The sequence below is a fragment of the Podarcis pityusensis genome (assembly GCF_964106645.2).
Source record: "Podarcis pityusensis genome assembly, chromosome: 10".
Lineage (NCBI taxonomy): Eukaryota > Metazoa > Chordata > Lepidosauria > Squamata > Lacertidae > Podarcis > Podarcis pityusensis.
This window is the reverse complement of record NC_138035.1, coordinates 36,708,308-36,735,813: the sequence shown is the minus strand read 5'-3', so window position 1 is coordinate 36,735,813 and position 27,506 is coordinate 36,708,308. Positions and strand designations below refer to the sequence as shown.

Sequence of the window (27,506 nt, the reverse complement as noted above, 5' to 3'; positions counted from 1 at the left end):
CTAGTGTACCTTTAGCAAAAACAACACCCTCGCTTCTTTTAAAACAGTACAGGACAGTCAGTTGTAGAGTAGAATTAGAACAGCGGCATGGAGGTGAAAAGCTTTCGACCACATTATTTTTGGGTACACATGCTCCCATAGTCACTCTTTCTACTCAAAGAAGTGTCCTTATTTACATTGGTGAAACAATAAAGACCGTGCCAGAATGGTGGCTGCTTGGGCTGCAGTTAAGATGCAGGCTGTGCTTCTGTGAGAGGTGGGCTGGAATTAAAAGTGGATGGGACTCCCCTTCTGTCTCTCTCTCTCTCTCTCTCTCTCTCTCTCTCTCTCTCTCTCTCTCTCTCCCCCCAACGCCCCTTTCCCTTCCCCACTCCTTGCCATCTGCATGAAATTAGGCCAAGGGCTGCATGTGGCTTAAGGGAGCGCAGGTTGCCCATACATCTTAAAATTATTTGGCAAACTTAAAAAAAGCATTTATGGTTTAGAGTCTAGCGTTATCTCTGGATTGAACCTTAATGCACATCTCAAAGACAATATTTCTTATTTGTTCCCCTTTTGCAGTTTCCAACTCTGCTCAATGGTCACATCCCAGTGCCAATTCCCAGCTTGGATGGGACTTCTTCTCCAGTTCTCCTGTCTCCAAATGCTCATAAATCCTGATGTCTCAGCAAATTAAAGGACTCACTCACAAACTGGATTTTACACAGCCATTCTGATGGGTTTCATTTTTCTGGTGACACTGGGAGGACATCATGAAACCCTCTTTTACTATGGTTTGCACTTTTCATTACATGAATGATCTACTTGTATGATGTTTATTTAGCATTTTTAAACAGTGTTTTTTTTATCAGAATCTGTTGTGCATTAAAATGAGTTATAATTTTTTTTTATATCCTTGCTCTCCAAGTGTTGAACACTGTTAATGAAGTACTTTTCTTAATAGATTTCAAGACAATTATCTAAAGGATGTGAAACTTTTTAATCCTGTATTTCTGCATATTATGCACCATGCTTGTATAAACTATAACCGGCTGTGCCTTCTTTTGCATAATGTTATATAAATGATTTATATATTTTCCAGTATTAAGGTAAAGGTTGAAAAGGAACCAAGTATTGAACAGCCCCTTCCCCATGCTAGTATTTCAGTATTACCCATGCGGTAGGCCATATGGTGCAGTGTATTCATGTAATTTTGAATTAAGTGCTTTCCAGTTATATAAAGAATCCTCCTATTTCCTTGCTGAACTGTGGGGCCATAATAAATATTTTGGCCAGTAAGTGTGTTTAAGAATAGGACACAATTTAGATATAGGTGCTTCAATTCTTCTCTGTGGTAAGAGGAACATGGCCTTAAATATTTACAATGTATTTTAGGGACATTCTTAAATTAAGAAGATATAGCCTTGCTCAGTGCCACTCATTTTCATGTATTCATTGACTGAAGAAACTAATCTGATCTTCATTTTCCTGACCATACTCAAGGTATTGTACCTTCTAAGTTAATTTTTCCAGGACTTTGAAGCCAGTGGCTCCTGTTTCACATGGCCAAAGGCTTAAAAAACTAGGCAGTTTTGGACAATTTTAAGAAGAGTTTCTAGCCCTCATGATTACATTTTTTTTAAAAAAGTCTGTGAGCGTGAGAGACATACAATACGAAGTGTAATGTGTTCAGTAACAGGTTACTACAGAAAAAATATTACTGAACGCTGTGATTTAATAACACCAAGGTGTTTGTTCTCCTCAGAAAGCTAAAATACTGAAGACAGAGAAATAGAGGTTGTGTCACTTTCTAGAATATCATGACTATAGTTTCCTGAAGGTGACATACAACGCAAAAGCAGAATTAAATAAGTCTGGGTGGCATTGTATAAAAAGAGCATTGTGTCCAGGAGCTGTATTCTGGAAAGTATCTCATGCATGCATATTTTATGAACATGTTAACTATATCTAAACACTGAAAATATTTAGATTAAATGAAACATCCCAACCTATGTCATGTTCCCAAAGTTCATTTGAGAATTTATATAAACTCCAGTTCTACTCTACACAAAGCCTACTTTAATAAGTCAATCTAATTTGAAAAGCGCTGGTTCCATTGATCGAGAAACAGCTAGACCCTCTGGCAGAAATAATAAACTCTTGGTCTTCCAGGTTGTGAAACTGAAGCCTGTGTGTGCTTTTAAATAAAAATACGAATAAGGAATACTGTCCTATAGCTGGTTCCCACTGCACTTTATATCCTCAGGATTGTACCGCAGTGAGGTATATCATTTATTCTTTCTGGAACAGCATTTGTTATTTGAAGAGAGAGCCACTAATCCTGCCCCCTCCCTGTTTTCACAGTATTGTATACGCTCCTCTACATCTTCCAGCAATCCTCTTCCACCTCTGCAAGAGGCATCATTTCCAGTTGCCAAAGTTATCAAGCTCTATAAATGGAAAGCATATCACTGCTGAATACACTCTCACACACTAAATTCTATTTGCCATTTATAGTGGGATTTGGATAGCACATTTTTACACACTGCTCTTACCTAGAGTCTTACATTGCTATCTTCCTGGTGCTTCTAAAAGTATGCTCCACCTTAATTTCCAATATTGTGGTTTCTAGTCTACCATTTGTTGCAAGCAATCAAAACAGCTATTAACGACCTCTGTCTTCCAGGTTTATAACATAAGCATCTTGTAGGTATAGTGTATGCTTAAATTCTGGAGGAAGATGGAGCTTGATAAAAGAACTCCCCAAATCCTGATGTTTTAATGACGAAGCATAATCTGTACAACAGGGTTGGCCCTCCAGTTGCTGCTAAACTCCATTATCCTTGACCGCTGGCCATGATGGCTGAGACTGATGGGAGTTGGAGTCCAGCAACGTGGCGGGTCACAGGTTCTCTATCCCGGCTTTACACTTTTCTGTGTTTGATTATATAAAGCAAGAACTATCCCACATCTCAGCAATTTTAGCAGGAAAAGCATAGCAGGGGAAGAGTAAGACAAGATTATCTCTTTTTCAGAGCATTCTAACATACCAACTGTGAGCCTGGTGATTTCCAACTAAGAAGGTATAGCAGGAAAAAGCAAACACAGACCAACTATTCTGTATCAATGGTAATTTTATATTAAGTAAAGAGCAGAAAGCTGAACACAGTGGAAGGCACATACCAGTACATTAAACAGTTCTGTGCTAGTTCTCTTTCTCTCTCTCAGGTGGCAGGACCAAATATCAGTGTGCTGACGTGCAAGACTTCATTCTTCCACTTTTTCATCAAATGCAGGCTAGGTACTTTAGTGAAGTCCCTTCCAGGTCAAATGTACCAAGATTAATTAAATCACCTGCCCTCTGTCTTTTCTAGCTATTCTTAAGTGGCATTATGATGTCAAAAGATTTGCCCTGTAGAAAAGTTATAACCGAAGCAGCCTTCCGTTTGATTTTCAGTAAGAACTGGGATCTCACTCTTCCTTTGCAAACAGCCATGGTGCTCTTACTACTTGATGTCATCCGCTCTATATCCCTCTTTATCCATTACCTGCGTGAAAGCAGAGTAGTGAGTAGAGAGGGGGCATGCTTTTACTCTCTCCCTAACTCTTGCCCTGCTAGCAGTGGTTACTCTTAAGTTTAGCTGCAATTGTTTCAGAGGCTTCTCTACTCATGAAAGCTCACCCTGTGATTTAGACTCTTGGAAGATCACAGTTCTTAAGTTGCAAGGGGAGCTTCAACAAGTAAAAAAACGTAAGAATGGACCTGCAGCCCCTTTGTATTCACTCCCTTGAACTGAAGAGGGCTTATGAGTTTTGTAAAGACCAGAAAATGAACATTAAATAATAAAGTGCATACCCAAAACAACTTTAATTCTAATCTCATTTCCTTAAATACAAGTCAGTTGAAGTCATACTACTAAGCTTACTGCTCTTTCTAAATGTCTAGTGTATTTCCAAAAGCCTCAAAATGCCGCACTTAATTTTGTGTCTCTGCTAAGGCCCATGCTGTTTAACTACCATGTGCTGAAAAGCATTGGGTTTCTCTAGAAAAGGCGTTTGTCCTACAATGAAACAAGTGTGAAGCCTCATTGGATGATGGAATATTTATCAACCAACTTATTAACAGCCCTATTTACCTTTTACACCTTCGTTGGGAAACGCCCCCTCAACAAAAGATGGAATAAGACATCAGAATTTTGAATGGTTTGTGGCAATATGTTACAGTAGAAGAACAAGAGCAGATCAGCAGCTCCGCTTAACACACCAAAAAATTATTTTTGCAGGTATGCTGGCATTTTGTGCAGCAAAACACATAAAAGTGAATGGCACACCTACCTCTTCAAATATTTAAGGATACAGGTGTGTCTATGTGCTTGCTGTGTAAAACACCAAAGTACACTGTGCACTCGTGTTTTCTGCAGAAAGTGTGGCGCTCTCATTCTCTGGGCTGGACAGAAGTATACAGGGAGACACAAGAACAGCCACAAGAGGATGTGGTTCTGCATTAATGTGTCAAAGTGGTTATCATTTAATAACATTCATTGCTGGCATTCCATTAAGGTAAAAAGGTGTCTTTCTCCTTTCTCTTGGGGATAATGTACATCATTCAGAATCATGCAAGCGAAGTAAAGCTGTGAAAGTAAGTTGCAAATAACTCTTTTCCCACTCACATTATGCAAGGGCTTTGCTCCTCTGAGTGAAATAGATGTGTTGTTCACCATAACCTTTAAATGTACTCCATAATTCAAGTTCTTTTATACAAGTTAACACATACTGTGGTCCAGAGAAGGTCAAGCACATGAGAAAACTGCAATTACAAGTTGCATTTCTGAAGATCTCCTTTAGTGGCTGGTATGATGGACTGAGCAACGTAGAAACGGCCCAGAATATCCATTTAGCTATCCTGCTTTCCCAATACAAATGTCCTCTACACTTCAGTAAGTCCTTTGATTGTTTTAATACACTCTTTACATTTGTAAACATTGGAATATCTTCAAGTTATCTACTTAACCTACCTCACAGGGCTGTTGTGAGGATCAGTAATATTTGTACAATTCTTTAGAAAAAAAATAAAATATTACATATGCAGCAAGTAGCATTATTAAACATAAAGCAAAACCCAGTAAATATATGATAAACCCTAGATGTAATGAGTAATTGAAACATACTATTTATTCCCACCCACCCCCTTTTATGTGTAATAATAATTCTCTCAATCCCCTCTCTGCTGGCTGTGAGGATTTTTGTTTTGAAATCCTCTCTCTCTCATACCTGCATTTTAACTGTTGAACGTACGATTCCATTTTGGGTACTTCATACTCAAAAATTCTTCCCACATTCTTTCCACCTGATCACCATCCATTAATGAGAAAAGAAAATGTATTTGAAAAATTATCTACGTGAAGAGAGAAGTTGGGTGAAATTCCCATGAGCAGGGTGCAGGCTTTTTATGACTCTTACCTTACCTCTGAAGTGGCCAAGCGCAGGGGAAGCCATCATGAGGTAACTGCTCCATCATGGGGCCTTTTCAGATCAGAAAGCGTAGGTAGCCAGGGAAGGTACAGAGTGCTGGAGAATTGTTTACTGGAAAGAAAAATATATACAGCCTCCTCAGAAAGAAAAGATCCGTCAAAAACCTGACACTGACTGAAATTCTAAAGTGCTCTGAGAAGGAGGCAGAAAAACAGAAGCCCCTTTTAACAGAGCAAGAAAACTTTTGAGAAACCAGAGGGCAGATTTTTCAGCATACCACTACTTTATGTACAATAATTAATGGAAAACTTCGTCAAAACAGAAGCATCAAATTCTTTAAAACTAAATTGTAGCCAGACCTTTTGGGATGACATGCATACTAGTGTCAACAGGAGCAACAGCGTTTTCCTGAAAAACAAAAGGCAGCTCCTGAGGTAAAATGGACATTCAAGAGTCTCAGCTTTCATTATAAGAACCGTTGACCCCTGAAGACTGACAAGTCCAAGTATAAAATGCAAGCAGCTCAATAAGAAACAATAGGAAGGGAAATAAAAGTCAAAAAGTTTGTTTTTCAGTTCATTTCGTATAAAAGTGTGTATCATTATTTCAAGTTTCTCAAGTACACAGAATGCAAATTGGCATCCAATGTATTAAAAAAATTTTGACACATAGATTACAAGCAAACAAAATAGGTAGGTTAGACTTATCTCATGGTGTATTTATTTCCAATTGATTTGCCTTTGCTGAAACTGACCCACTTTTTATTCTATTCCTGAAGTGGATTTTGCCCTTGGTAACCAGAGACTGAACCATTTTACCTTGTTTGGTATGAAACATAGAATCACAGAATTGTAGAGTAGGAAGGGACCATGAGGGACATCTAGTCCAACCCCTGCAATGCAGGAATCTTTTGTTCATCATTGGAATCTACTGTTACGTTTATTACTGGCATAAAGTAACCAACACATAACCAGCTACATTGAATTCACCATGCTTTGTACAAAACCAGTCCTTGTAATTCTGTAATGCCTTGGATTCAGAAACAGTGAACACAACAGAAAAGTATAGCCTGGATCGGACATGTTCATGGTTTAATAAAAATGGTTTGTTGGACCTGGAATTTGCTGCACGCCTGCATTCTCTTGCTTACTGTTGCGCAATCCACCTCCACTTGCATGTCCAGCTTAATACAATAATTCCTGTTTTTTCAAGCCACAGTTTGCTGAGCCAAGGTGTCTGAGTGCTCTGGTCTGAGTGCTCCCTACGAACCAGGATTGGACACAGTACTTTCCTAATCCAACAAAACATGGCATGAACCTGACCTAGGATTCTTTCAAGGAAGGATCACAATGCAATAATGCATGTTTGGCAGGCGTCTGTCCAGGGCATTAAGTCCTTTCTACATCTCATCTACATGAACAAACTCGTTTATGCACAGACTTCACTGAATCAATTTAGCAGAACGCTTGTCATAAAACATTCAAACACAATTGAGGATTTTCCATATAATATTTATACTTTCAAAAGTACAATATTAATACAGGTCCATCAGTTAGAAATAACAGCAGTTTGTTAGCTCTACAGGGCTTCTTTAACGTAAAACCAGCTTACAAATGCTGAAAAGCAGCAGTGGTCCAATAGTCACCATTACACATGAATTTGTCATCTCTTCCAGAAAATTAAAAAAAAAAAGTTCCCAAATTCAATTTACTAGTATCATGAAATATTAATAAAACATCCCCAAACATGCCACAATCACTATTCACAAATAAAGTTAAAGGAACATACAAAATATTTTTTTCACTTAATACTGTTAAATAACAATAATAAACTACAAGATTTCCTGAACAGAAATGGTAGGACCCCTGAATGTTTTACAGTGAACTTCAGGAAAAAAAATTAAGTTATCTATGACTATTTTCATGATATACCAGCCAAAGATTTACATAACCATTTCAAAATATACCAATAAAGATTTACAGCCTCTTGAAGATGCACTAAACAAATAGGTCCAGAAAGGGGAACACAAATGCTTAAAAATACTGTTACTATCACCAGGAGGTATTTATGATACTCACTGAGATGCATAAGCTTAGTAGTAACATGTTGACTAGCTCCAAAAAAAACAGATAACATCTAAGATCTTTAAAACCCTCTAAGTTCTCATGCTTTACAAAGTCTGCAATGCAGAGTGATGGACTTCTCTAGTATGGACTTGCATTCTTCCAGTGGATTTCCAGAAAATATGTTGACACTGAACAGCCATGAAAGCATGGGGCTGGGACGCCCGGCTCCCATCGTTTTGTTTTTAGTCATTCAATAAACATCAAGAATAATACCAAGCTTCAATTTGTAAGCCAATCCTCACTAATAGACATGGAACCTGATAGCATGTAACAAAAGGAACTGTTTTTTCCCCACTTCTTCAGATCAACGTCAGTACTAAGTGCTTTGAAAAAAGGTCTTTTGTAATAAGTTTTGTTACTTTACATCTAATATTAAATAAGAAGTTGAAGGGCCATGAATTTAAGAGCATTAAAAGACAAATTTACCTATTTAACAGTCAAGAAAGCTTTGTTTACATTCCAGGAAACATTGCAGTTAAAAAAAAGAAAAGATAAGATAAGATATAAAACTGCAGCAATAATTCATGGAGAAACAGATGCATTCACATATTATATAAAGCCACTGCAATTTCTGCAGGCGTTCAATTGTTTGTTAACTATACAGACAGTAGTTATTTAGCAGCAATGATTCCGCAATAAATAATGCACTGTGTTTCTCAGTCCTGCACAAAAATTGCAGCTACTGTTACATTAACAGTTGTAACCTACTGGCTCTAATGGCAGAGGAGACCGTAAAATTGACTGTACAAAAATTTGTCACACTGTGACAACAAATATAAAAACATAACCAGCAGGTCTGAAATAAAAAGACTGCACTGTGAGGAGGACAGTGTAGACAAACAAGATTTCAAGTCCACCAAGGGAAGGAACTGCCTTCAGGCTATAGAGTCCTCGATAGGTGCAAGGCAGCCTTGGGCTTGGAAACTGTGTGGTCGACTTCTAGAACAGCATGCTTTGCCTTCTGTTCTTTCCATGCCCTGAAACATAAAACATGGGTTGTATAAAGGAATCTGAGCAAAGTTTATGGCTCCTACCAACCACTGCAGCACATGATGCCAGAACGCTTGTGCATCGCAACAGACGTGCAAAGAAGCGATGCAGTTTCTGTATGGCTTTATTCCTATAGCAACCCTATCACTTCTTTGTGAAATGAACCTGCGCAGGCATCTCCAAGCTTACTTCGTAAGCAAAAACTCTGTACTTTCAAAATGCTAAAAAACACAGCATGCGATTGAGGAATCCAAATAATTCCAAGTATTCATTTACAAGGTGTCGATTTTACAGTTTCCTAGCCCTCCAGCTACTGCAGACCTGAAAAACAACAACAAAAATTCTTTGACGCTTACGTACCCGTCTCTGGATAAGTGGAGTTTCGAAAGCCAGGATCTTTCTGAAGCTGAATCTCTTTCAGAGTGAATATTGACACACCTGAAACAATATAAAGAAGTGTCTTTTTCCCCACTTAAGAGCCTCTTTTCTAGAAACATACACTGTGCTCAGAAGCTGCAAAAAACCACAATGACTGCCATATGGAGTTAGAAAGAAGCAAATACTGGGGGGGGGGGGGGATGAAGGAGTTTTAGAGGAGCGCTAGAACTACTAGTAGGTTGGTGGTTCGAATCCCCGCGACGGGGTGAGCTCCCGTTGCTCGGTCCCTGCTCCTGCCAACCTAGCAGTTTGAAAGCACGTCAAAGTGCAAGTAGATAAATAGGTACAGCTCCAGCGGGAAGGTAAACGGTGTTTCTGTGCGCTGCTCTGGTTCGCCAGAAGCGGCTTAGTCATGCTGGCCACATGACCTGGAAGCTGTACACCGGCTCCCTCAGCCAATAAAGCGAGATGAGCGCCACAACCCCAGAGTCGGTCACAACTGAACCTAATGGTCAGGGGTCCCTTTACCTAGAACTACTAATGGTGCTCCTAACACTGAAGAGATTATGAAAGGGAATCAAAAAATGATAGGGAGAAAGGAATAATAGATATTTTCCCCACTGCTGCCTTCAAATGCAGCAGGACAAGAGCAGGGAGACTTAAGAGCCTAAGCTTTATTGACCCTGATAGAGGCAAGGATCGCATATGTGAGAGAAAGTTCTGTCTAAAGTTTGGGTGAGGTGTCAACAACTGCGAAGTCCTACTCTACCAGACTCTAGTAGACACAACTTTTTGACTCAGTGCTGCCTTAAGAGATGTTAGTGGTTTAAGGAACAATCATCCAAGGAACATTCAGAAACAAGGGAAGTAAGTTGTCACCTCACTCAAACAAATGCCCAACTAACATCAACGACAAGAGTGGTCTGCTTACTTTCTGGCAGGGCATGTATCCTTGTTCCAAGACTTCTAAAATACGCATGCTTCATAGCTTCTTCTGCTGAAATCCTTTTCTTTGATTCATACTGTTAAAGCAAACAGATTTTTTTTTCTCCCGGATCATAGCTGAGTTTTTGCACACATGCTTTGAGTAGGGATTTAAATGCAAACTCTTTGAGTGGTACTCAAAAACAGACTAATAGCTAGTGCAGTTCTTTCAAGTGTGGTAGGTAAGCTGTGTCCTCTTTAGTCCATTCAGTATTTCTGCGGTATTTCTTCTACCAAATGAAGCAATCTTCACGCTTAGGACCAATGCAGCTCTAATACTACAATCCTAAATGTGTTTCTGCAGAAGCAAGTCCAATGAAGTTCAATGGGCTTTTCTCCCAGGTTATAAGACCACAACATAAATGAGATACTACCAACATGTGGATAACCACAGCTACACTACCTCTGTACTATGTCTAGTAAGGGCTTCGGCTGGTACACCAGTGACAAGTCAAAGATGCTTCACATCAGAGAAGCTACCTAAGCTTTCAAAGAGAAAGCCAAATTTGAATGTACCCAAAGCTAAACAAACAAACAAACAAACAAACCGTTATGTAGAGGGAGTGCATCCCTTACTCCCAAGTCAGATGAAACACCTACACACAGTACTTCCATCATGTGCATTGGTCCTTTTCCAGCCTATTACTGACTCCACACATCATCTCAACACTGAGCAGCTAAAATTTGAAGGGAGGCCACCACCACTGCACAAAAGTGTTTCCAACAAGGGGCAAAGAACCCTTGTCAATTAAACCATTTTTAATTTTTTTATTTATTTGATTGGCCAGTGTTCTTGCCCATGTTTGAACTGATCACACATTCAATTTTGTACTCTTTGTACACCAAGTAACCCACGGAACTCAATTTTCAGTGTTCATCTGAAAAGCTCAGTACAGATGTCTAAAGAGTAAAAAAAAATGAAAAGCAGCTTACCTGAAGAAATCTTACTATCAGTTCAATTCCTTCTGAGTCAAGCCTGGAAACAAACAAAACAAAGTTTAGCAGGTAATAGTTATGCATTCCTAAAACATTGCTTCAAGCAGAATCTAACAACTGAAGTGATGTGTACGTGTTTTCAGTGGAGAGAGATCTCTGCAAATTTCAAATCACTCAAGAAGTGGAGCTATAATAAAAAACAAATTATACACAAACAAGGACTATGAGACCCTAATTATGCAACTCCACTAACAACGCTCCTCTGCCAATATGCCCATCCAGTATATTGTTTTTAACTCTAAAGCTAACGGCAGGATGAATGGGCATATGATAAGTGTGGCTGCCATCAAGGTATGTTGGGCAGATTTTTTTTAAAAAAAATTGCATTATTATATAAGGCTACCTTCAGCCTGTGCTTAGACTCTGCCTCCACACGCATGTGTAAGGCAAATACGATGATAAAAACCAGGAAACATAAAACGCATTCCATTATATGCTTCGTCTTAAATTCAATAAAGCTTAAGTTCTAGAAACGAGTTCATTCCCATTTTATCATAAGGGACAAAAAGGTATTTGTTATGATTAGAGAACATAAGAACATAGCAGAAGCCTGCTGGATCAGGCCAAGTCCAGCATCCTGCTCTGACAGTGGCCAACAGTGGGGAACCCCCAAGCAGGATCTGAGTACAAGAGCCCTCTCCCCTCCTGTGGCCTCCAGGTATTCACAAGCACTACTGCCTCTAGCTGGGGAGAAAGAGTGCGGCCATCATGGCTGTAATAGCCATTCTCTTCCATGAATTTGCCCAGTCATTTAAAGCCTTCTAAGTTGGTGGCCATCACTGCCTCCTGTTGGAGCAAGCTCCCTAGCTTTAATTAGGCGCTGTATTTAAATAAAGCACTTTCTTCTATATGAAACTTCCCACATTCGGCTTCACTGGATCTCCTGGAGTTCTAGCATTATGAAACAGGCAGGAAAAGTTTTCTCTATCCACTTTCTTCACCCCATGCATCATTTTTATAAACCTTTATCATGTCGCCTTTCCTTACTCGCCTTTTCTCTAAACTAAAAAGTGACATGAAAGCTGCCACCTTTCTTCAAAGCAGAGTCGCTCCGCCCTCATTTTAGTTGCCCTTTTCTGAACCTTTTCCAACTCCAAGCTATCCTTGTTAAGGTAAAGGTAAAGGGACCCCAGATCATTAGGTCCAGTCGTGACCGACTCTGGGGTTGCGGCGCTCATCTCGCTTTATTGGCCAAGGGAGCCGGCATACAGCTTCTGGGTTATGTGGCCAGCATGACTAAGCCGCTTCTGGTGAACCAGAGCAGCGCATGGAAACGCCGTTTATCTTCCCACCAGACCTATTTATCTACTTGCACTTTGACATGCTTTCGAACTGCTAGGTTGGCAGGAGCAGGGACCGAGCAACGGGAGCTCACGCCGTCACGGGGATTTGAACCACCAACCTTCTGATCGGCAAGTCCTAGGCTCTGTGGTTTAACCCACAGCACCACCCGCGTCCCTCCTTGTTAAGGTACCTTGTTAAGGTAAGGCGACCAAAACTGTACACAATATTCCAAATGTGGTTACATAATGGATTTATATAACGACATTATGACATCGACAGTTTAATTTTCAATTCCTTTCCTAATGATTCCTAATATGGAATTAGCCATATTTCACAGCTGCTGCACGCTGAGTTACATACTATGACCCCAAGGTCTTGTTCCTGGTTAGTCACTGCCAGTTCATTAGAAGGCAGATATTTTACAAATTTACTACCTACCTACTACGGCTAATCTAAGTGCTATAGTCCATTGGGGAAGAATTAGCTTTAGATTCTAAATTGATATTTTCATGCTATGTACCCAGACAGATTTGTTAACATGTTCCAGTGTCTCCAAACACAACATAAAATAACTGTAGTACCTTGGAGCATGGTTGATTAAAGGCTGTGGCTTGTATTTGGGAAAGTTGTAGTTCCTAAATTCATCACTGGAAGTAATGCCTGGCCACGTTTCTTGTGATGGAGTTCCTAAGTTGAAAGAGAAAACAAATCACACCCATACATGGACTAACAAAATGCAAGCACCAGATGTCAAAGAGAACAACAACTACCAGACTTTTAGAAGACATCTGAAGGCAGCCCTGTTTAGGGAAGCTTTTAATGTTTGATGTATCATAGTATTTTAATATTCTTTTGGAAGCCGCCCAGAGTGGCTGGGGAAACCCAGCCAGATGGGCGGGGTATAAATAATAAATTATTATTATCATTATTATTATAAGCAATTAAACATAGCATCTGAACCCAAAGTTCCCCCACCCTTCAACAAAGAAGAGATGGTAAGCAAGCAACTAAATTTTGGTTAAATTCAATAAAATTGTAGATTAATTTGCAAAAATTAAAAGTACCGCTCTTTATGGAACACTTTCAGAAATCCTCTAAGAAAGCATGATAACCCAATAACTGTAAGCTAAGCGAAATCTATTTACCTAGAAGTCTGAAAATTAAGTGCAATTCGTCTTCAACAGTTGACCCGGGAAATAGAGGTCTTCCAGATGCCATTTCAAAAAATATGCATCCAACTCCCCTACAGACAGAAAATATTAAATGACAGTTCAAAAATACTGATTCTGGTTTCCAGTCTAGTTGTACTTAAATGCAACTTGGCTTTCTTGACCTACCCATATACTGCTAGTCATGCCAGTAAGAGCAAAACAACAATAATATAAAATAAGGTACTGCATTCTCTTTCTTCCAGAAGAACCAATTGGCAAAAATTGCATGCATGGAGTTTTCTCCACCTGATGGATCTCAATCAGTCTCACTACTGACATTTAGAGTTCCTAAGTAGGGAAACCTTTGCAGAGTTGATTTCTTAAGTAATTTGCTACAACTAAACCCAGGTTAAAACATATTTTTCTATTCTTTGCCTGCCTCCCTCCACCGCTGCTGTAAACTAAAGAAGTGCTTTGAAATGTTTAAGAACACTCTGCAATATTACTGAGTTTCGTATTCACATGTAGGAGGTATAATTTCACTGAAAGCAAACATGGGTTAGTAATTGAGAAAGACATACCACATGTCAATTTGCGTTGAATATTCGGAAGATCCAAGGAGAACATCAGGCGGCCTATACCATAATGTGACAACCTCATTGGAATAGGTCTTCGTAGGGACAGATTTTGCTCTAGCCAAACCTTCAATGAGAAAGTGTCACATTAGTTTCCTGTAGCTCTTCTGAAGCCTCCTGGCATTTCATTTCATATTATATTGCACTGTATAGATATCATCTGTGCTTTCATTGGTGCTTCTACAGACATTCTGTGTGGTTCAGAAGATACTGCTGAACACACTAGGTAGAAGAATCAGAGCAAGGGTGGGGGGACAAGTCCAAACATCCATCAGCCCCAGCCAGCATGGCCAATGGCCAGAGAGGATGGAGTTTGTAGGTCAGCAGCATCTGAATGGGAGGTTAGCCAGATTTATACAACTTGCTGAAATACGCATGCTTGTAAGTGCTTTTCTGCTCTGTACCCAAGGACAGGGAATTAATCATAGCTCTGAGGAGTGACTTAATGCTTAATTCCCTTAATGTTTAGGGAAGCTTTTAATGTTTAATAGGTTATTGTATTTTAGTGTTTTGTTGGAAGCCGCCCAGAGTGGCTGGGGGGACCCAGCCAGATGGGTGGAGTATAAATAAATTATTATTATTATTATTATTATTATTATTATATTAATGCTTCCAAAGGGTGGTTTTTGAGGCTCCCAATAACTGTGCAGTCCCTGTGCTACTGAACAACAGGATAGAGCTCTGGCAAACTTCAAAACCATAGGAGCTATGTAGCTCCTAAGTTTCTCTGACAAAGCAGGAAGAGCTGCTTAACCCAACTGAACTAAAGCTTAGGGGTGCTTGGGGGTTTCCCATTGGCATCTGGTTGGCCAACAAGATGCTGGACTAGATGGGCCAACAGCCTGATCTAGCAAGTTCTTCTTATGTTCTTAGAGTATGTGCACTGTGGACATTCGAGCATATATGCACAATTAATTGCATGTGATTATATGAGAGATATTCTAAAGAGTGAACATTTCCCCCCCACCCTCAATGAAGCAAACCATTCACTCCATACCAAAGTCTGCTAGTTTTAATTCTCCTCTTTCATTAATTAGTAGATTTTGTGGTTTCAGATCTCGATGTAGCACTTTTCTCCTGTGACAGTATGCCAAACCACGTAGAATCTGGTATAAAAATAACTATAAAAGGAAAGAGGGGAGAGAGAAAGGTTAATTCAAAATTAAACTTTCAAAACTGATAAGGAACCACTGCATGGTTGATTATCTGATCGTAACTGCCAGTCTCCAAAAGCAACATGTACACTGAAAACAAAGAGAAATTCTTCTATAACTGCAAGCTGCTTTCAGGTACCAGCTACCTTAATTGTTATTAGCAAGCTTATCCTTATCACTCAAGTGAATTCTTTTAAAATACCCCTCTCTCCTTGCTGCCTCCAATTACCTTCCCTTACACTGCAGTCTTCTATTTCAAATGCAGTGAAAAGGAGATCGCAGGTTAACCCAGCGACATGCTAAAGCAAATGAAAAGGCATATCAATGTATCTTTAATCACATTTGTCATACTTTCCCCATCATGAGAACTTCGATTTAGATACCACAATAGCCCCGTGCCTGTTTCCTTATGTTCCTTCCCCTGTCGCCTAAATTTGCCTCTTGAATCAACCCTTTGATATCCTCCATATTTTCTTTTTCTGTGTGTGTTTCTATGCCTGAGCAGGTGTCTGCTGCTGCTGCTGCTGCTGCTGCTGCAGGTTCTTCATAGAGCTATTTCTTCATACAAGAAACAAGCACACTCCAGCTTATTATTATTCATCAGCTGACTGAGAAACACGCACACAATGCCTTGGCACATTGCCACACATTTCACTGCTGAATTCTGCCGCGGAACAGTTTGGGAAATGGTTTTTGAACAACAGCAAACCAAAAAAAGGTTGTGGTGCTTTTTTTGTGGCTTTGCAAACCTTTTTCCCCTCAAAAAACGTTTGGACAACTGTTATTCTCTTTGGCTCTCTTTTAAGGATTTCATTACCAAACCACATTGGGCTACTCTCCTTTGCATTAATTCCTCAATGCCAGGGATGAGGAGAGCAAGATGTCCAATCAGAAGCCTACATTTGCTTGCCTCCATGAATATTCAGTATCAGTGTTTTCGTGTCCCCAGTCTACACCCACACTGTGGGTATTTTTTGCATCAAGAGACGAAGGTAAAAATCCCGCTCTGAGAAGATGACTGCTGCAGAACAGCAGCTATTAATCATTTGCAGAGCACTCTGAGTAGATTCTATTTGTCACTGAATCTTGCCCTTGTTCCCAGGAGCTCAGGGCAGCATACATGGATTTTTTTAATCCTCCCATTCCTCTCCTATGAAAAAGGTAGATTAGGCAGAGGGAACTGCAGGTCTGAGCAGGGCCTTGAACCTGGCTTTCCTACATATCAACTCCATGTTTTAGTCACAGCACCACCTTCATAATAGCCTTGTGGGGTCATCAGTGGGCCCTTAACAATACCTGGAGATGCCACAGATTGAATCTGGGACCTTCTGCAGACTGAGCAGATGCCCCACCACTATGCTACAGTCCTGGCCCAAACTGAAGAGATAGGGAAGGATGCAAGCAGGTGGACATAGTAGCTCTTTAGCAGACAAAGATTATGAAAATATACGCCTTTAGGCACCAGACAAAAACATTCCTCTTTAGCCAGGTCTGTAGTTGACTGACAATGCCCTTTTAAATTGGGTTGTTCTTGTTTTTATTTTTATTATGCATTCTGTGTTTTTATATTGCGATTATATCACCTGAGCCACCCTGAGACCTGCAGGTATAGAGTGGCATAATAATAATAATAATAATAATAATAATGGATTCAGATTTTTTAAAAGTCCTGAGTAAGCTGCAAGGGCCAAATATATGGCCTATAGACTATTTCAGCTCATTGTTAACCTGCATGTGTTAAAAAACAATGATTTTATTTCATCTGACGTACAGTCATGAGTGTTGGATGAGTAGGTTGCCTCTTTCAAATGCTCCTATACAGTCGTACCTTGGAAGTCGAGAGGAATTCATTCCGGAAGTCCGTTCGACTCCCAAAATGTTCGGAAACCAAAATGCGGCTTCTGATTGGCTGCAGGAAGCTCTTGCAGCCAATTGGAAGCCACGGAAGCTGCGCTGGATGTTTGGCTTCCGAAAATCGTTCAAAAACTGGAACACTCACTTCCGGGTTTCCATCGTTTGGGAGCTGATTTTTTTGGGAGCTAAGGCGTTCGGGATCCAAGGTATGACTGCATATTGAGAGCCAGTGTGGTGTAGTGGTTAAGAGCGGTAGTCTCATAATCTGGGGAACTGGGTTCGCGTCTCCGCTCCTCCACATGCAGCTGCTGGGTGACCTTGGGCTAGTCACACTTCTCTGAAGTCTCTCAGCCTCACTCACCTCCCAGAGTGTTTTTTTTGTGGGGGAGGAAGGGAAAGGAGAATGTTAGCCGCTTTGAGACTCCTTAAAGGGAGTTGTCAGGGAACTGCCATTGGAGCTAGAGGTGGAGAGAAGGCTCCAGAGGGATGCCGGAGAGGGTCCCAGTAGGGAGAGAGGCAGCCCATCTGCTGGGGAAGGAAATCAGCGTAACACCAGTAGAGAAGGGGGGCAGATGGGGGATTCAGAGAGGAGGCTCCAAGACTCCTCGCCGGAGACCAGCGGAGAGAGTACGGGTACTCCGCTGCCCACACCCTCCCTGCGCAGAAGGCTTCTGCGCAGGGAGAGTAGGAGGAGACTTGGCGTCAAAGAACTTCCATGCTGGAAGAGGTTCAAGAAACGCCCACTGACGGATTCTGCCAGCGACTGAGACAGTCACGATGCTAGAGGCTGTTCAGTCAGAAAGGGTTTACCAGGTAACCTAGCCAGGAGTGGCGGCAACTTACGCACGAGCAACCCCTAAATCCATTACAGGAGTGAAAGGCGGGATATCAAATCCAAACTCTTCTTCTTCTTCTATGCCATGGCAGGGCTTTAGGTTATCAATCCAAGCCACTTACAAAATATCAGCAGCAGCCTTGATTTTTAAAAGTTATTTGCTTCTCATTCAACCCTTGGATAAACCAGTCCACACCCCAAGGTTAAAAAGTCCAGTTTTTTCCTCCCAATGGAAATTATTTTGAGATCTAAATCAGATGGGTTAAAAAAATATGGGAGAACTGCTACACCAAATAAAATAAAAGGATCTATGAAAGGAAGGGGCCAGCAATGTTATAATAATTTGGGCATAAAATCAATTGGAACACTTAAAATAGCCAAATTTCATGTCATTCTGGCACGCTACAGGGTCATCCACATTTACTCCATCAGTCATCAAGTAAACAAGCTCCTGCTTGAGAAACACGAAATGTTTGGTCCACTGAAAGGCAAGCAATTACATGCAAAACTATGTAACTTGAATACTTGCCAGTTAAGAGGTTCTCTTCAATAACGCAAAGTGCTTCTATGCAAATTTCACAGTGGTTTACTAATTAAACCTGCTTTCTGAAGGGGAAATTACTCAAACAGGAATGCCCCCCCCACACATACACTGAAAAATATATAAATATTAAGGAGCACCAATTATGAAGAAGAGCAAAATGGTTGGAATATAGTGACTATGACTTACCTTTACATTGTGCATACTCATAATGTTACCACAATCATCCATATACTGCTTTAAATCTTTGTCCTGTGAAAACAAAAATAAGGCGTTATCTACAATAGGGATACAAAGTTATGTTTATTTATTGCTATTCCTTAAAGTGTTTATTTCTTTAGAGAAGACAGAGGTGCCTATTCTGGCTGATGGACCAGATGTTTATTTCTGTACTCCTGGTGGGCCAAATCTGACAGGTGGGCAGCTTCATCCATCACTATGACCTCGGGTGATGCTGTGCCTCAAAGCTCTGACTCTCGTTGCACATTGCCTGAAATCCAGAGAAGTGTGAGGCTCTTTGCAAAAGGCCTTTTTGGTTTTCAGAGTTTAGAATCTAAGCCATACAATCTAAAAGGCTCAGGGAAGATAGCTACAACCCTGCCAATCTATATCAGGAATATCGTCAGATTAAAACCGGAACCATTAATTGGTAGATTACTCAACTGAAGCTTAGTAGGACCAGTTTTGAATGAGAGGGTGAATTATAGACAGTGAACAGACACACTTTTGAGGAATTTTGGTCTCCCCTAAAGCAAGAAAAGAAAGAGGAAAATGTTGACGAAAGCTTTCACCTTTCACAACGCTGCCTTCTATTTATTACAAAATTCATTTAGCATTTTCAGCATTTCAATAGTTAAAAAGGATTTGGGACACACACACACACAAACACAAGATTATATACTGCATCAGCAAAGAGGCAGATGATTAATCAACTCTTTTTTATCATTTGGCAGCTCAGCTTTAAAACTACTCCTAGGAAATGCTTATGTTCAGACTTTGGTGAACCTTTGAAGATAAAACTTTTGAGGGAAGTAGCTAAAATACCTCTCTGTGCATCCTTATAATCTGAACCAGGCATAGGCAAACTTGGCCCTCCAGATGTTTTGGGACTACAACTCCCATCATCCCTGACCACTGGTCCTGTTAGCTAGGGATGGTGGGAGTTGTAGTCCCAAAACATCTGGAGGGCCAAGTTTGCCTATGCCTGATCTGAACTGTATGAACAGATTAAAAGAATTGTGCATGTTTGCAGCAGACACAAAAAGTTCAAGATGGAGCATAGGGGAAGTAGTAGAATAAAGTATGTATACCCAAAACTAGTTGAAACCAAAACTGAGTTGCTCCAGAGAGACACTGATGAGCTAGCACAAACCAATACTTCGCAGGACTGATCACTGCAGAAAAGCATGGATGAAAGTCATTAGGTCAAACTCGGAAAAGGCTGGGGGAGAGGGAAGTACTCATGGTTGCTTGCTACTGAAATATGAACAATTTAAGCACAAAAATGGATCCTGAAATAATCTCAAAGCTGTATAACCGAATCCTATTAATGATAGTCCCTTTTCTATCCTTTTCTGCCCCAGGTTGCAGACCCTATGAATCACCCTGTCTCATCAGGCTTATCTTTCATTGTAACCACAGACACTGAAGCAGCACAGTGTTTTAGAAGGTCTCCACCTTGTCCTCATAGCAAATATATGATTAATTGCCCAACTTCTCTAATATAGAACTGCATTTTCTAGCATGCCAATTAGGTACCAAACATGAGAGTGGATTGGCTGTATATTCTTTTTTAACAGTGCCAGCACAATGTAATAAGGTAAGTCATACTATAAATAGCTTAAGGTAGTGCTGAAATGGCATTGTTCCTCCCCCCCCCCAATGGTGGGGGGGGGAAAGGTAGTTGACACAACAGCTGGGATCCTGAAAACAAAGAGCACAAAACAACTGGCTTACAAAAAGGAAACATTTGGGCTATTTTAGGACGTAAAACAGATCTCTCTGTTTCTGTAACAGAATATGAGGAAGATGTACATTTGCAGTACATACAAAACTTTAGAAGGCAAATGCATTAAGTATAACTCATATATATATATATCAACTAAGTATCTGAAGAAAGCTTGTACGAAGAACAAACTTAGTTGGTCTCTAAGGTGCTACTGGACAATTTTTTAATTTTTTTACATATTTCGACTGCGTCAGACCAACACGGCTACCTACCTGAATCTACACTCAAATTAAAGAGTTTTGTAGCAAAAAACCCCCCAAAACCCCCATAACCTTACTACAATTCATACAAGAAATTGTGGTAACGGAATGAATGAATTAACGCCACTGCCTCCCACAATTCACACATACTGAAACAGTATTATTATATTTCTCTAGGGTTAAACAAATTCAAACAAGAAATTTGAGTGGGAAAGAAAACAACTTACCAGGTACTCAAAGACCAGAGTTAATGATTTGTCTGTATGAACAATATCATGTAGCGTAACGATATTTGCATGTTTTAGATCTTTTAACAATGACACTGCAAAAGAAGAACAGAATTAATAGCCAGGACTGGTAAATAAATGGAAAAATTGAAGTGTGCGGATATTAGCGTGTCAAACGGATAGTGGACTAAAAATAGCTGTCTGGAAAGCTATATAATTTTTTTACACACCATTATTTTAGTTCATGTGCTACAGATCCAGGCAGAAATACAATTATGTTCTGCAGGTGAAATCAAAGGATCCAAAGGCCCAGAGTTTTCTCTGAGTGAGTGGGTTAGGCACACTTTTATCTGTAGGGGCTTGAAAAGCAGAGGCTTAGCCCCAGGGAACTACCTTGGTGATGATCAAAAGGGGGCATATGGAAGTCGTGAGGGAGAGGAGAGGAGAGGAAAAAATATAGGATGGAAAATGCCACATATTTCAAGTGTGGGGAGGAACATGGTTTAGATTTGCTGTCACACCAAGATAACAGACTGTTTTACTATGACAGGGTTATGCTCAAGAGGAGTTGTTTCTCATGTCTGACACTTGGGCAAGCAAGCAAAAAGACAGCATGCTTCATCATTTATAACTACTGGGAATGTCACAAGATGCATTTCTGGCAAAGAAATATACGGGCAGGGCGCAGAATTCTCTGTCACGTGAATTCAAGTTGATCTACGGGCTTGAGGGAAGTCTCCAGGGTTTCAGGCAAGGTTCTTTCCCAGCCCTGCCTGGGGATGGCAGGTTTCAAACTTGGGATCTTCTGCATGCAAAGATGGTGTTCTGCCATTCCGCTACGGCCTTTCCCCTCGGGTTCTGGATTTGATGCATTTCTTCACAACTCACAAGTCATACTACTGGAGTTCCAGTTGGTGGAACCATATAAAATGCAATAAAAGAAAAGAAAATCTGCTTACCTTCTCTAATGGCTGTGCATGGTGCCCCTTCTTCGTGTTCTAATCTGATTTCTTTCAAAGCTACCAAGTTTTCTGTCAGCTTACTTCTTCCCTTATATACAGTTGCATAGGTGCCCTGTATAGCAAGGAAAAGGACAAAATATATACACTCACAAAAATTGTTTGAGAGTTCTTCTCCAGCTATAGAAAAAAAGCAAGCCAAACTTTGATTTTTACTTGTAGAATCATAGACTTGCAGAGTCTATGGGAAGGGAGCATGGGGGTCATCTAGTCCAACCCCCTGCAATGCAGGAATCTCAACTAAATCATAAATGACAGACAGCCATTCTGCTTAAAAACCTCCAAGGAAAGAGAGTCCACCATCTCTTGTGGAAGTCTGTTCCACTGTTGAATGGCTCTTCCTGTCAGAAAGGCCTTCCTGATGTTTAGTCAGAATCTCCTTTCTTGTTAACTTAAAGCTACTGGTTTGGGTCTCAGCAGGAGAAAACAAGCTTTCACAACCCTCGTGTGATAGTCCTTTAGATATTTGAAGATGGCTATCATATCTCAGTCTCTTCTTTATCAGGCTAAACATACCCAGCTCCCTCAACCATTCCTCATAAGGCTTGGTCTCCAGACCCTTGATCATATCTTGATTCCTCTCCTCTGCACACACTCCAGCTTGTAAATATCCTTCTTAAATTGTGGTGCCCAGAACTGGACATTTCTCCATCTTGTCCATGCAGAGGACCTACCACGTGCTTGTTCCTCCTCTTGCTTTGAAGACAGTCAAAGAAACCTTCTAAAAATCATTTTTAACCTCCCTTGCAAGCTTGAGTTCATTCTGAGCTTTGGCCCACCTGACCTTCTCTCTGCAACATTTGACTACTCGTGTATACTGTTCCTTCATGATTCCACCTTTCTTCCGTTTATTATACATTCCCTTCTTATATCTCAGCTCGTCTGTAAGCTCCTTATGCAGTTTCAAAAGGGGTTAAGTTGGCACTGTGGTTAAAATCTGTGCCAAACAAGCACTTAAGCATGGTTAGGGCAAGTAGAGATAGTTTTCACTCTGTATAACAGAGGTGGGAAAGAGCCAATCAAGGGCTAACCATGGGATTGTTTAACCATGGTCAAGCAACTGTGAGTGCAACAAGTGTACCAGATCTCCTTTACATGCTTATTTTTCATTTCTTTGGGGGGGAAATTGAAGACATAGGGTTGTAGCTAATGCTAGTGCAACTCAAGAGTAGACTGACTGAAATTAATGGATACGAGTAACTGATGCATTAATTTCAATGAGCTTACTCTGAGGAGGAATTAGTTTGATATAATCCAAAAATTTTGTTTAAACTAATTCTTGAAAAAAATGCAAAGAATGACAAAATCAAATAGTTCTCATCTATGAATCACTAGGGCCTAAAACAACAGTGTTAAGGTGTAATGGTGCAAATACAAGAGTGCAAATATCATTAGTGTAAGAAGTATATATTTTGTAATATAATGTTCCCTTAGGGCAACCCATGTGATGTATAACCAGGCGAAATCAGACCACATAACATCTCTATATGCTGAAGATGCCCTCACAAATCAGATGACTCAATTGAAACTGTCATGTCTGTCTCAAGCTTTCACGTGTTGTCAAGTAGTCATCTCTATATAATCACTGCTGAACATGACAGCTGTTAGGCATAGTTATTACAAAGGAAAACCATCATGCCTTTAACAAACAAGGCACAGTTACTAGTTTTCCAGCCTGTCCTATTGCTTATCCTGAACAGTCAAGTTTTTAAAACATAAATGAAAGGCAGTGGATATAATGTTGGTTGTAGACCTGCACAGACTCTGTTGGTTTCAGCAAGTCACTATCTATCACTGTCACTCTTGTGAGAGAAAAAACAAGATTATAAAACACCTCACACATTGAAAAAATGTTGATGTAAGTATTAATTTATTGATAACAAGACCCACATCTCTTGGGGGGGGGGTTTGTAGGGTGGAATAGGATACATACCTCACCAAGCTTTTCCAATTTTATGTAAGTTTCCATTTTCCCAAATCCGATTTCAGACTGTAATAAGGGGGGGGGGGAGAGGCAAAAGGCAAATTCATTTAGAACTACTGTAATAAGTGAGATACTCATGAAGAACTGTTCACCTATTGGAAAACAAAACTGAGGAAGTAATATGTCCAAGCCGGGTTGGGATAGTCTATACCAGGATAAAAACCAGGGCTTGGAGCTGTACTTTCATTAGTGGACTTCCTGACTGTATCTTCCCAATGCAGCCCACTTATCCTTTTGAAATCTGCTTCTGGGGGTTAGAAGATTGCCTGGAACAGCAACAGATGTGGCAAATGGGGAACTAAAGCAGGAAGAAAGAATAAGCAAATATCAGAACTCCCCTTCCCTTGCCACCTTTGCAGAAGCACCGGCTCACTCACTGAATCTAAGCCCTGGCTTTGAATGTCCCAGTAAAAACTAGTTTCCCCACTCCGGGCGTACAAATTGGTCCCAGTTCAAAATATTAAAACTACCACAGGTGCTCTGGGAAGCAATGTGAAAGGAGATTACCAGCAGCCCAGTAACAGAGCTTGTGCCAGGTCCTTTGGAACTGGATTTGCTAATTTACCGCAGAAGTCATCATGGGCCCTGATCCATCTCCCATCAAAGCAAGATGCATGACTAGTTATGCAAGAACATGGATGGGGAAATGTACATCAGAAGATGTATCCCATTCAACTTAATAGACGCTACCCACACTTTGACCTAATGAAATTATTATATTTTTTTAAAGAAAACCCAGCAAGAGATATGTGCATGCAAGTCTGCTTATCCTATTGGACCTACTTAGCTGGATTGGGATGAGAGGCTGTGGTTTTTCTTGATTATGCCAGCGGCAGGTTGCAAAATCTTTCCTCATGTGGCCTGCCTTCCCACACACTTTTCTTTTCCCATATAAGACTCCAAGGGCTACTTCTTACACACGCTTGGTCCTTGAGAACAGATACCAAGGTACCAAATGCATACACACAAAGACAAATATTCATTTATTTCCCAAACATTTAGACCGCCGTTCATCACACATAGCAATCACAGGAGGGGTTCCAACATCCATCTAAAAATATGGTTGATAATAAAACATTTTTTTTTTTTTTGGTCAAACAGTAAAATATTAGAAGTGCAGATTAAAAACCTAAGACCTTGAACTACCACATTAAATTTCCTCTGAAGGCTTGAAAAGCTAAGTAAGTTTCAATGGAATTTCAGAAGTGCAGTTGCCATCCACACCTCCAGGGGGAGAGAATTGTATCGGCATGGTGCCACAACAGAGAAGCCCCTGCCTAGCTTGCTTGACCCCCTGGTAGGCCAGGACATGAAGTGCATATGCACACACACAGGCATACACACACACACTTTTTTTAAAAACAGACACTTTCCCGCTTAAAATACATGCAAGCAGCGGGCCAAGCCTTTTCCACTCACTTGGTTTTAGAAAGACAAGAATCTTGATGTAGGTTGCATGTCTTTCATGATATATGTAAGAGCTACAAGTGTTTTGTACTTCACCCAAGAACAATACGCTGCTAAAAAGCACCTCTTTCCCAAGCAAATCAAAAAGTTAGTTTCCTCTATCACCCCTCCATTTTACCACTGAACACCAGGAAAAGCCTGATAAAACTGGTAATTTTCAGTGCCATTTCTGAAACTAACTTTTGCTGGGTAATTGCTATTCTTCCCTCGACCCAGTAGTGGGACTAGAGTCCTGCTTTCACACCTCCTCTTAACTGCAATTCCTGTACTCTGCTTGCAAAAAGTGCATTATTAAGAGACTTCAACTCATTATCTTCAGCAATCCTGAATATTGCTTCTCCTGTGCACTGAAGCTATACATAACAGAGAATGCTGTGTTGCCTCAAAGCTTTATTGCTGTCTCTGTTGGGGAATCTATTTATACATAAGTATAAACAAAGTAGAAATGGGAAGGAACTATAGTATGCACACAGTAGTCCTTAAGAAAAGCAAGAAACTACCAGCCTTTAGGGAAGGTTTTACAGAATTTTGTTTTTAAAAAGTAGTAGTAAATGTTTCTCATTATTTGTGCTCCTATCACAAACCAGGCTATGATTCTAATCAACTTCCTAGGGAGGGAGCCCCAGTGACAGACTTAAGATCATGTTGTATGTGGGTTTCTACAGTGCTCCATTTACTGCAGCAGAGAAAGAGTAGGATGGAAAAAACTGATGACCCTTCTGATAAAAAACAAAGAGTTTAAATTACTTAGTATATGGAACTAAAAACCATTATCAGAGACTTATTTAGGGGATGGGGGAAGTCTGCAGAAATAAAACAATCACAAGGTCCTGTTTAAAATCAGGCAAAAAGGGGGCCAGATAAACATGACAACTGAATGCCCCCCACCAACCACACATCAGTTGGCAAGGACGATTGGATGGGAAGCTAAACATAGAAAGACAAATAGCAACATCAGTTCCTCGCACCCTCTTAGGTCACTGCAAAACAATCCCGAACTAATTGTCTAGAGCAGAATCATGCAGTGGGATATGAACAATGCAAATGGTGGCAGCAAGGTGGCTGACACTCAGGGAGGGACTGGGCTGCAAAGTACAGTGGTACCTCAGGTTACAGACGCTTCAGGTTACAGACTCTGCTAACCCAGAAATAGTACCTTGGGTGAAGAACTTTGCTTCAGGATGAGAACATAAATTGTGTTCTGGTGGCGCGGCAGCAGTGGGAGGCCCCATTAGCTAAAGTGGTACCTCAGGTTAAGAACAGTTTCAGGTTAAGAACAGACCTCCAGAACAAATTAAGTTCTTAACCCGAGGTACCACTGTACCTACAAATGAGCTTTATGAAATCCCAGATACAGCATGTCAGTGAAATGAAGTTGCAGTTGTCATGGATGCCCCTGAATCATACTAGCAGCTCCTGCCTCTTAGCCCTGACATGAGGCCCTGAGGAGAAAGACACCAACCTTGGCCTATGGGTTAAAGCTCTCACTCTGCGTAGATGGGAAATGTCCATGCATGCATACTGCAAGCCCATTGCTCGTATATTTGCTTTTTACCCTTCATGTTCCCCTAAACAGGGACTACATTTGCAGCATCTGTTACCAGACTTTATTGGCAGGAGGAAGAATAAGCAGGAGAAAAAGCAAGAGTCACTGGGGGCGGGGTGAGGGGTAGCACAACCAGCCTTGCCATGCAGCGAGGGAATGTGTTGCTGCTACCCTTTGCAAGGAAATGCTGTGTCCCCACATCAAATGCCATCAGAATACTAATCAGCTGAGGTAAGGGCTGTCTAGCATAAAGCAAAAGTCAGCAATTATCTGCAAATGGCTGGTGAAACCATGCTGACAGACATTCAAAGCTATTTTCCCTACATGACTGGTTACTAATTGTGGGGATTTAAAATTCTACTAAAGTTCGCAGACATCTTTTGCTATTTATTTAAATGGAGCCAGCTTTCATTTTTCTCCTAATGACAAAAACCTACTTTATAATCAACAGGGCTTATCTACTATAAGTCTGTTAACAGAACTAATTGTACTCGTTTAACTCTTCTACTTAGTTGGTCCCCCAAAATGATATTAAATATGTATAACATTTCATTCACCTACAGTAAAGGGCTGTTTCAACTTCAATTTGTGAGGGTTTCACCATAAGCGTTATCAAGGCAAAAGTAAACAGAAAAAAAGAATCTCCACACAGGTAGACCCCAATGGAAGTAAATAA

At 40.4% G+C, this 27,506-nt stretch overlaps 2 protein-coding genes and 1 long non-coding RNA gene across 4 annotated transcripts in view; 2 read left to right on the top strand and 1 right to left on the bottom strand.

The window, feature by feature from the left end:
* The window catches only part of ELK3 (ETS transcription factor ELK3), a 47,674-nt gene extending 42,607 nt beyond the window's left edge, over positions 1–5,067 (top strand). The window contains exon 5 of the mRNA XM_081022537.1: positions 562–5,067. Coding sequence (XP_080878663.1) covers positions 562–660 — 99 coding nt within the window. The 3' untranslated portion in view covers positions 661–5,067. The remainder of the gene's footprint in view (positions 1–561) is intronic.
* A 1,874-nt stretch (positions 5,068–6,941) lies between these two features.
* Positions 6,942–27,506, bottom strand: part of CDK17 (cyclin dependent kinase 17) — a 69,065-nt gene continuing 48,500 nt past the window's right edge. For both annotated transcript variants that reach the window (XM_081022506.1, XM_081022505.1), the window contains exons 6-17: positions 23,767–23,823; positions 21,774–21,888; positions 20,815–20,909; positions 18,569–18,631; positions 14,993–15,116; positions 13,942–14,062; positions 13,355–13,452; positions 12,791–12,896; positions 10,863–10,905; positions 9,877–9,967; positions 8,928–9,005; positions 6,942–8,554 (exon numbers count right to left, since the gene is read on the bottom strand). In XM_081022506.1, the coding sequence (XP_080878632.1) occupies positions 8,517–8,554; positions 8,928–9,005; positions 9,877–9,967; positions 10,863–10,905; positions 12,791–12,896; positions 13,355–13,452; positions 13,942–14,062; positions 14,993–15,116; positions 18,569–18,631; positions 20,815–20,909; positions 21,774–21,888; positions 23,767–23,823 (1,029 nt within the window). In that variant the 3' untranslated portion in view covers positions 6,942–8,516. The remainder of the gene's footprint in view (positions 8,555–8,927; positions 9,006–9,876; positions 9,968–10,862; positions 10,906–12,790; positions 12,897–13,354; positions 13,453–13,941; positions 14,063–14,992; positions 15,117–18,568; positions 18,632–20,814; positions 20,910–21,773; positions 21,889–23,766; positions 23,824–27,506) is intronic.
* LOC308486168 lies at positions 15,124–21,768 on the top strand. Its single transcript, XR_013990984.1, has 3 exons — positions 15,124–16,638; positions 20,765–20,817; positions 21,365–21,768. It is a non-coding gene; the product is annotated as an uncharacterized lncRNA (long non-coding RNA).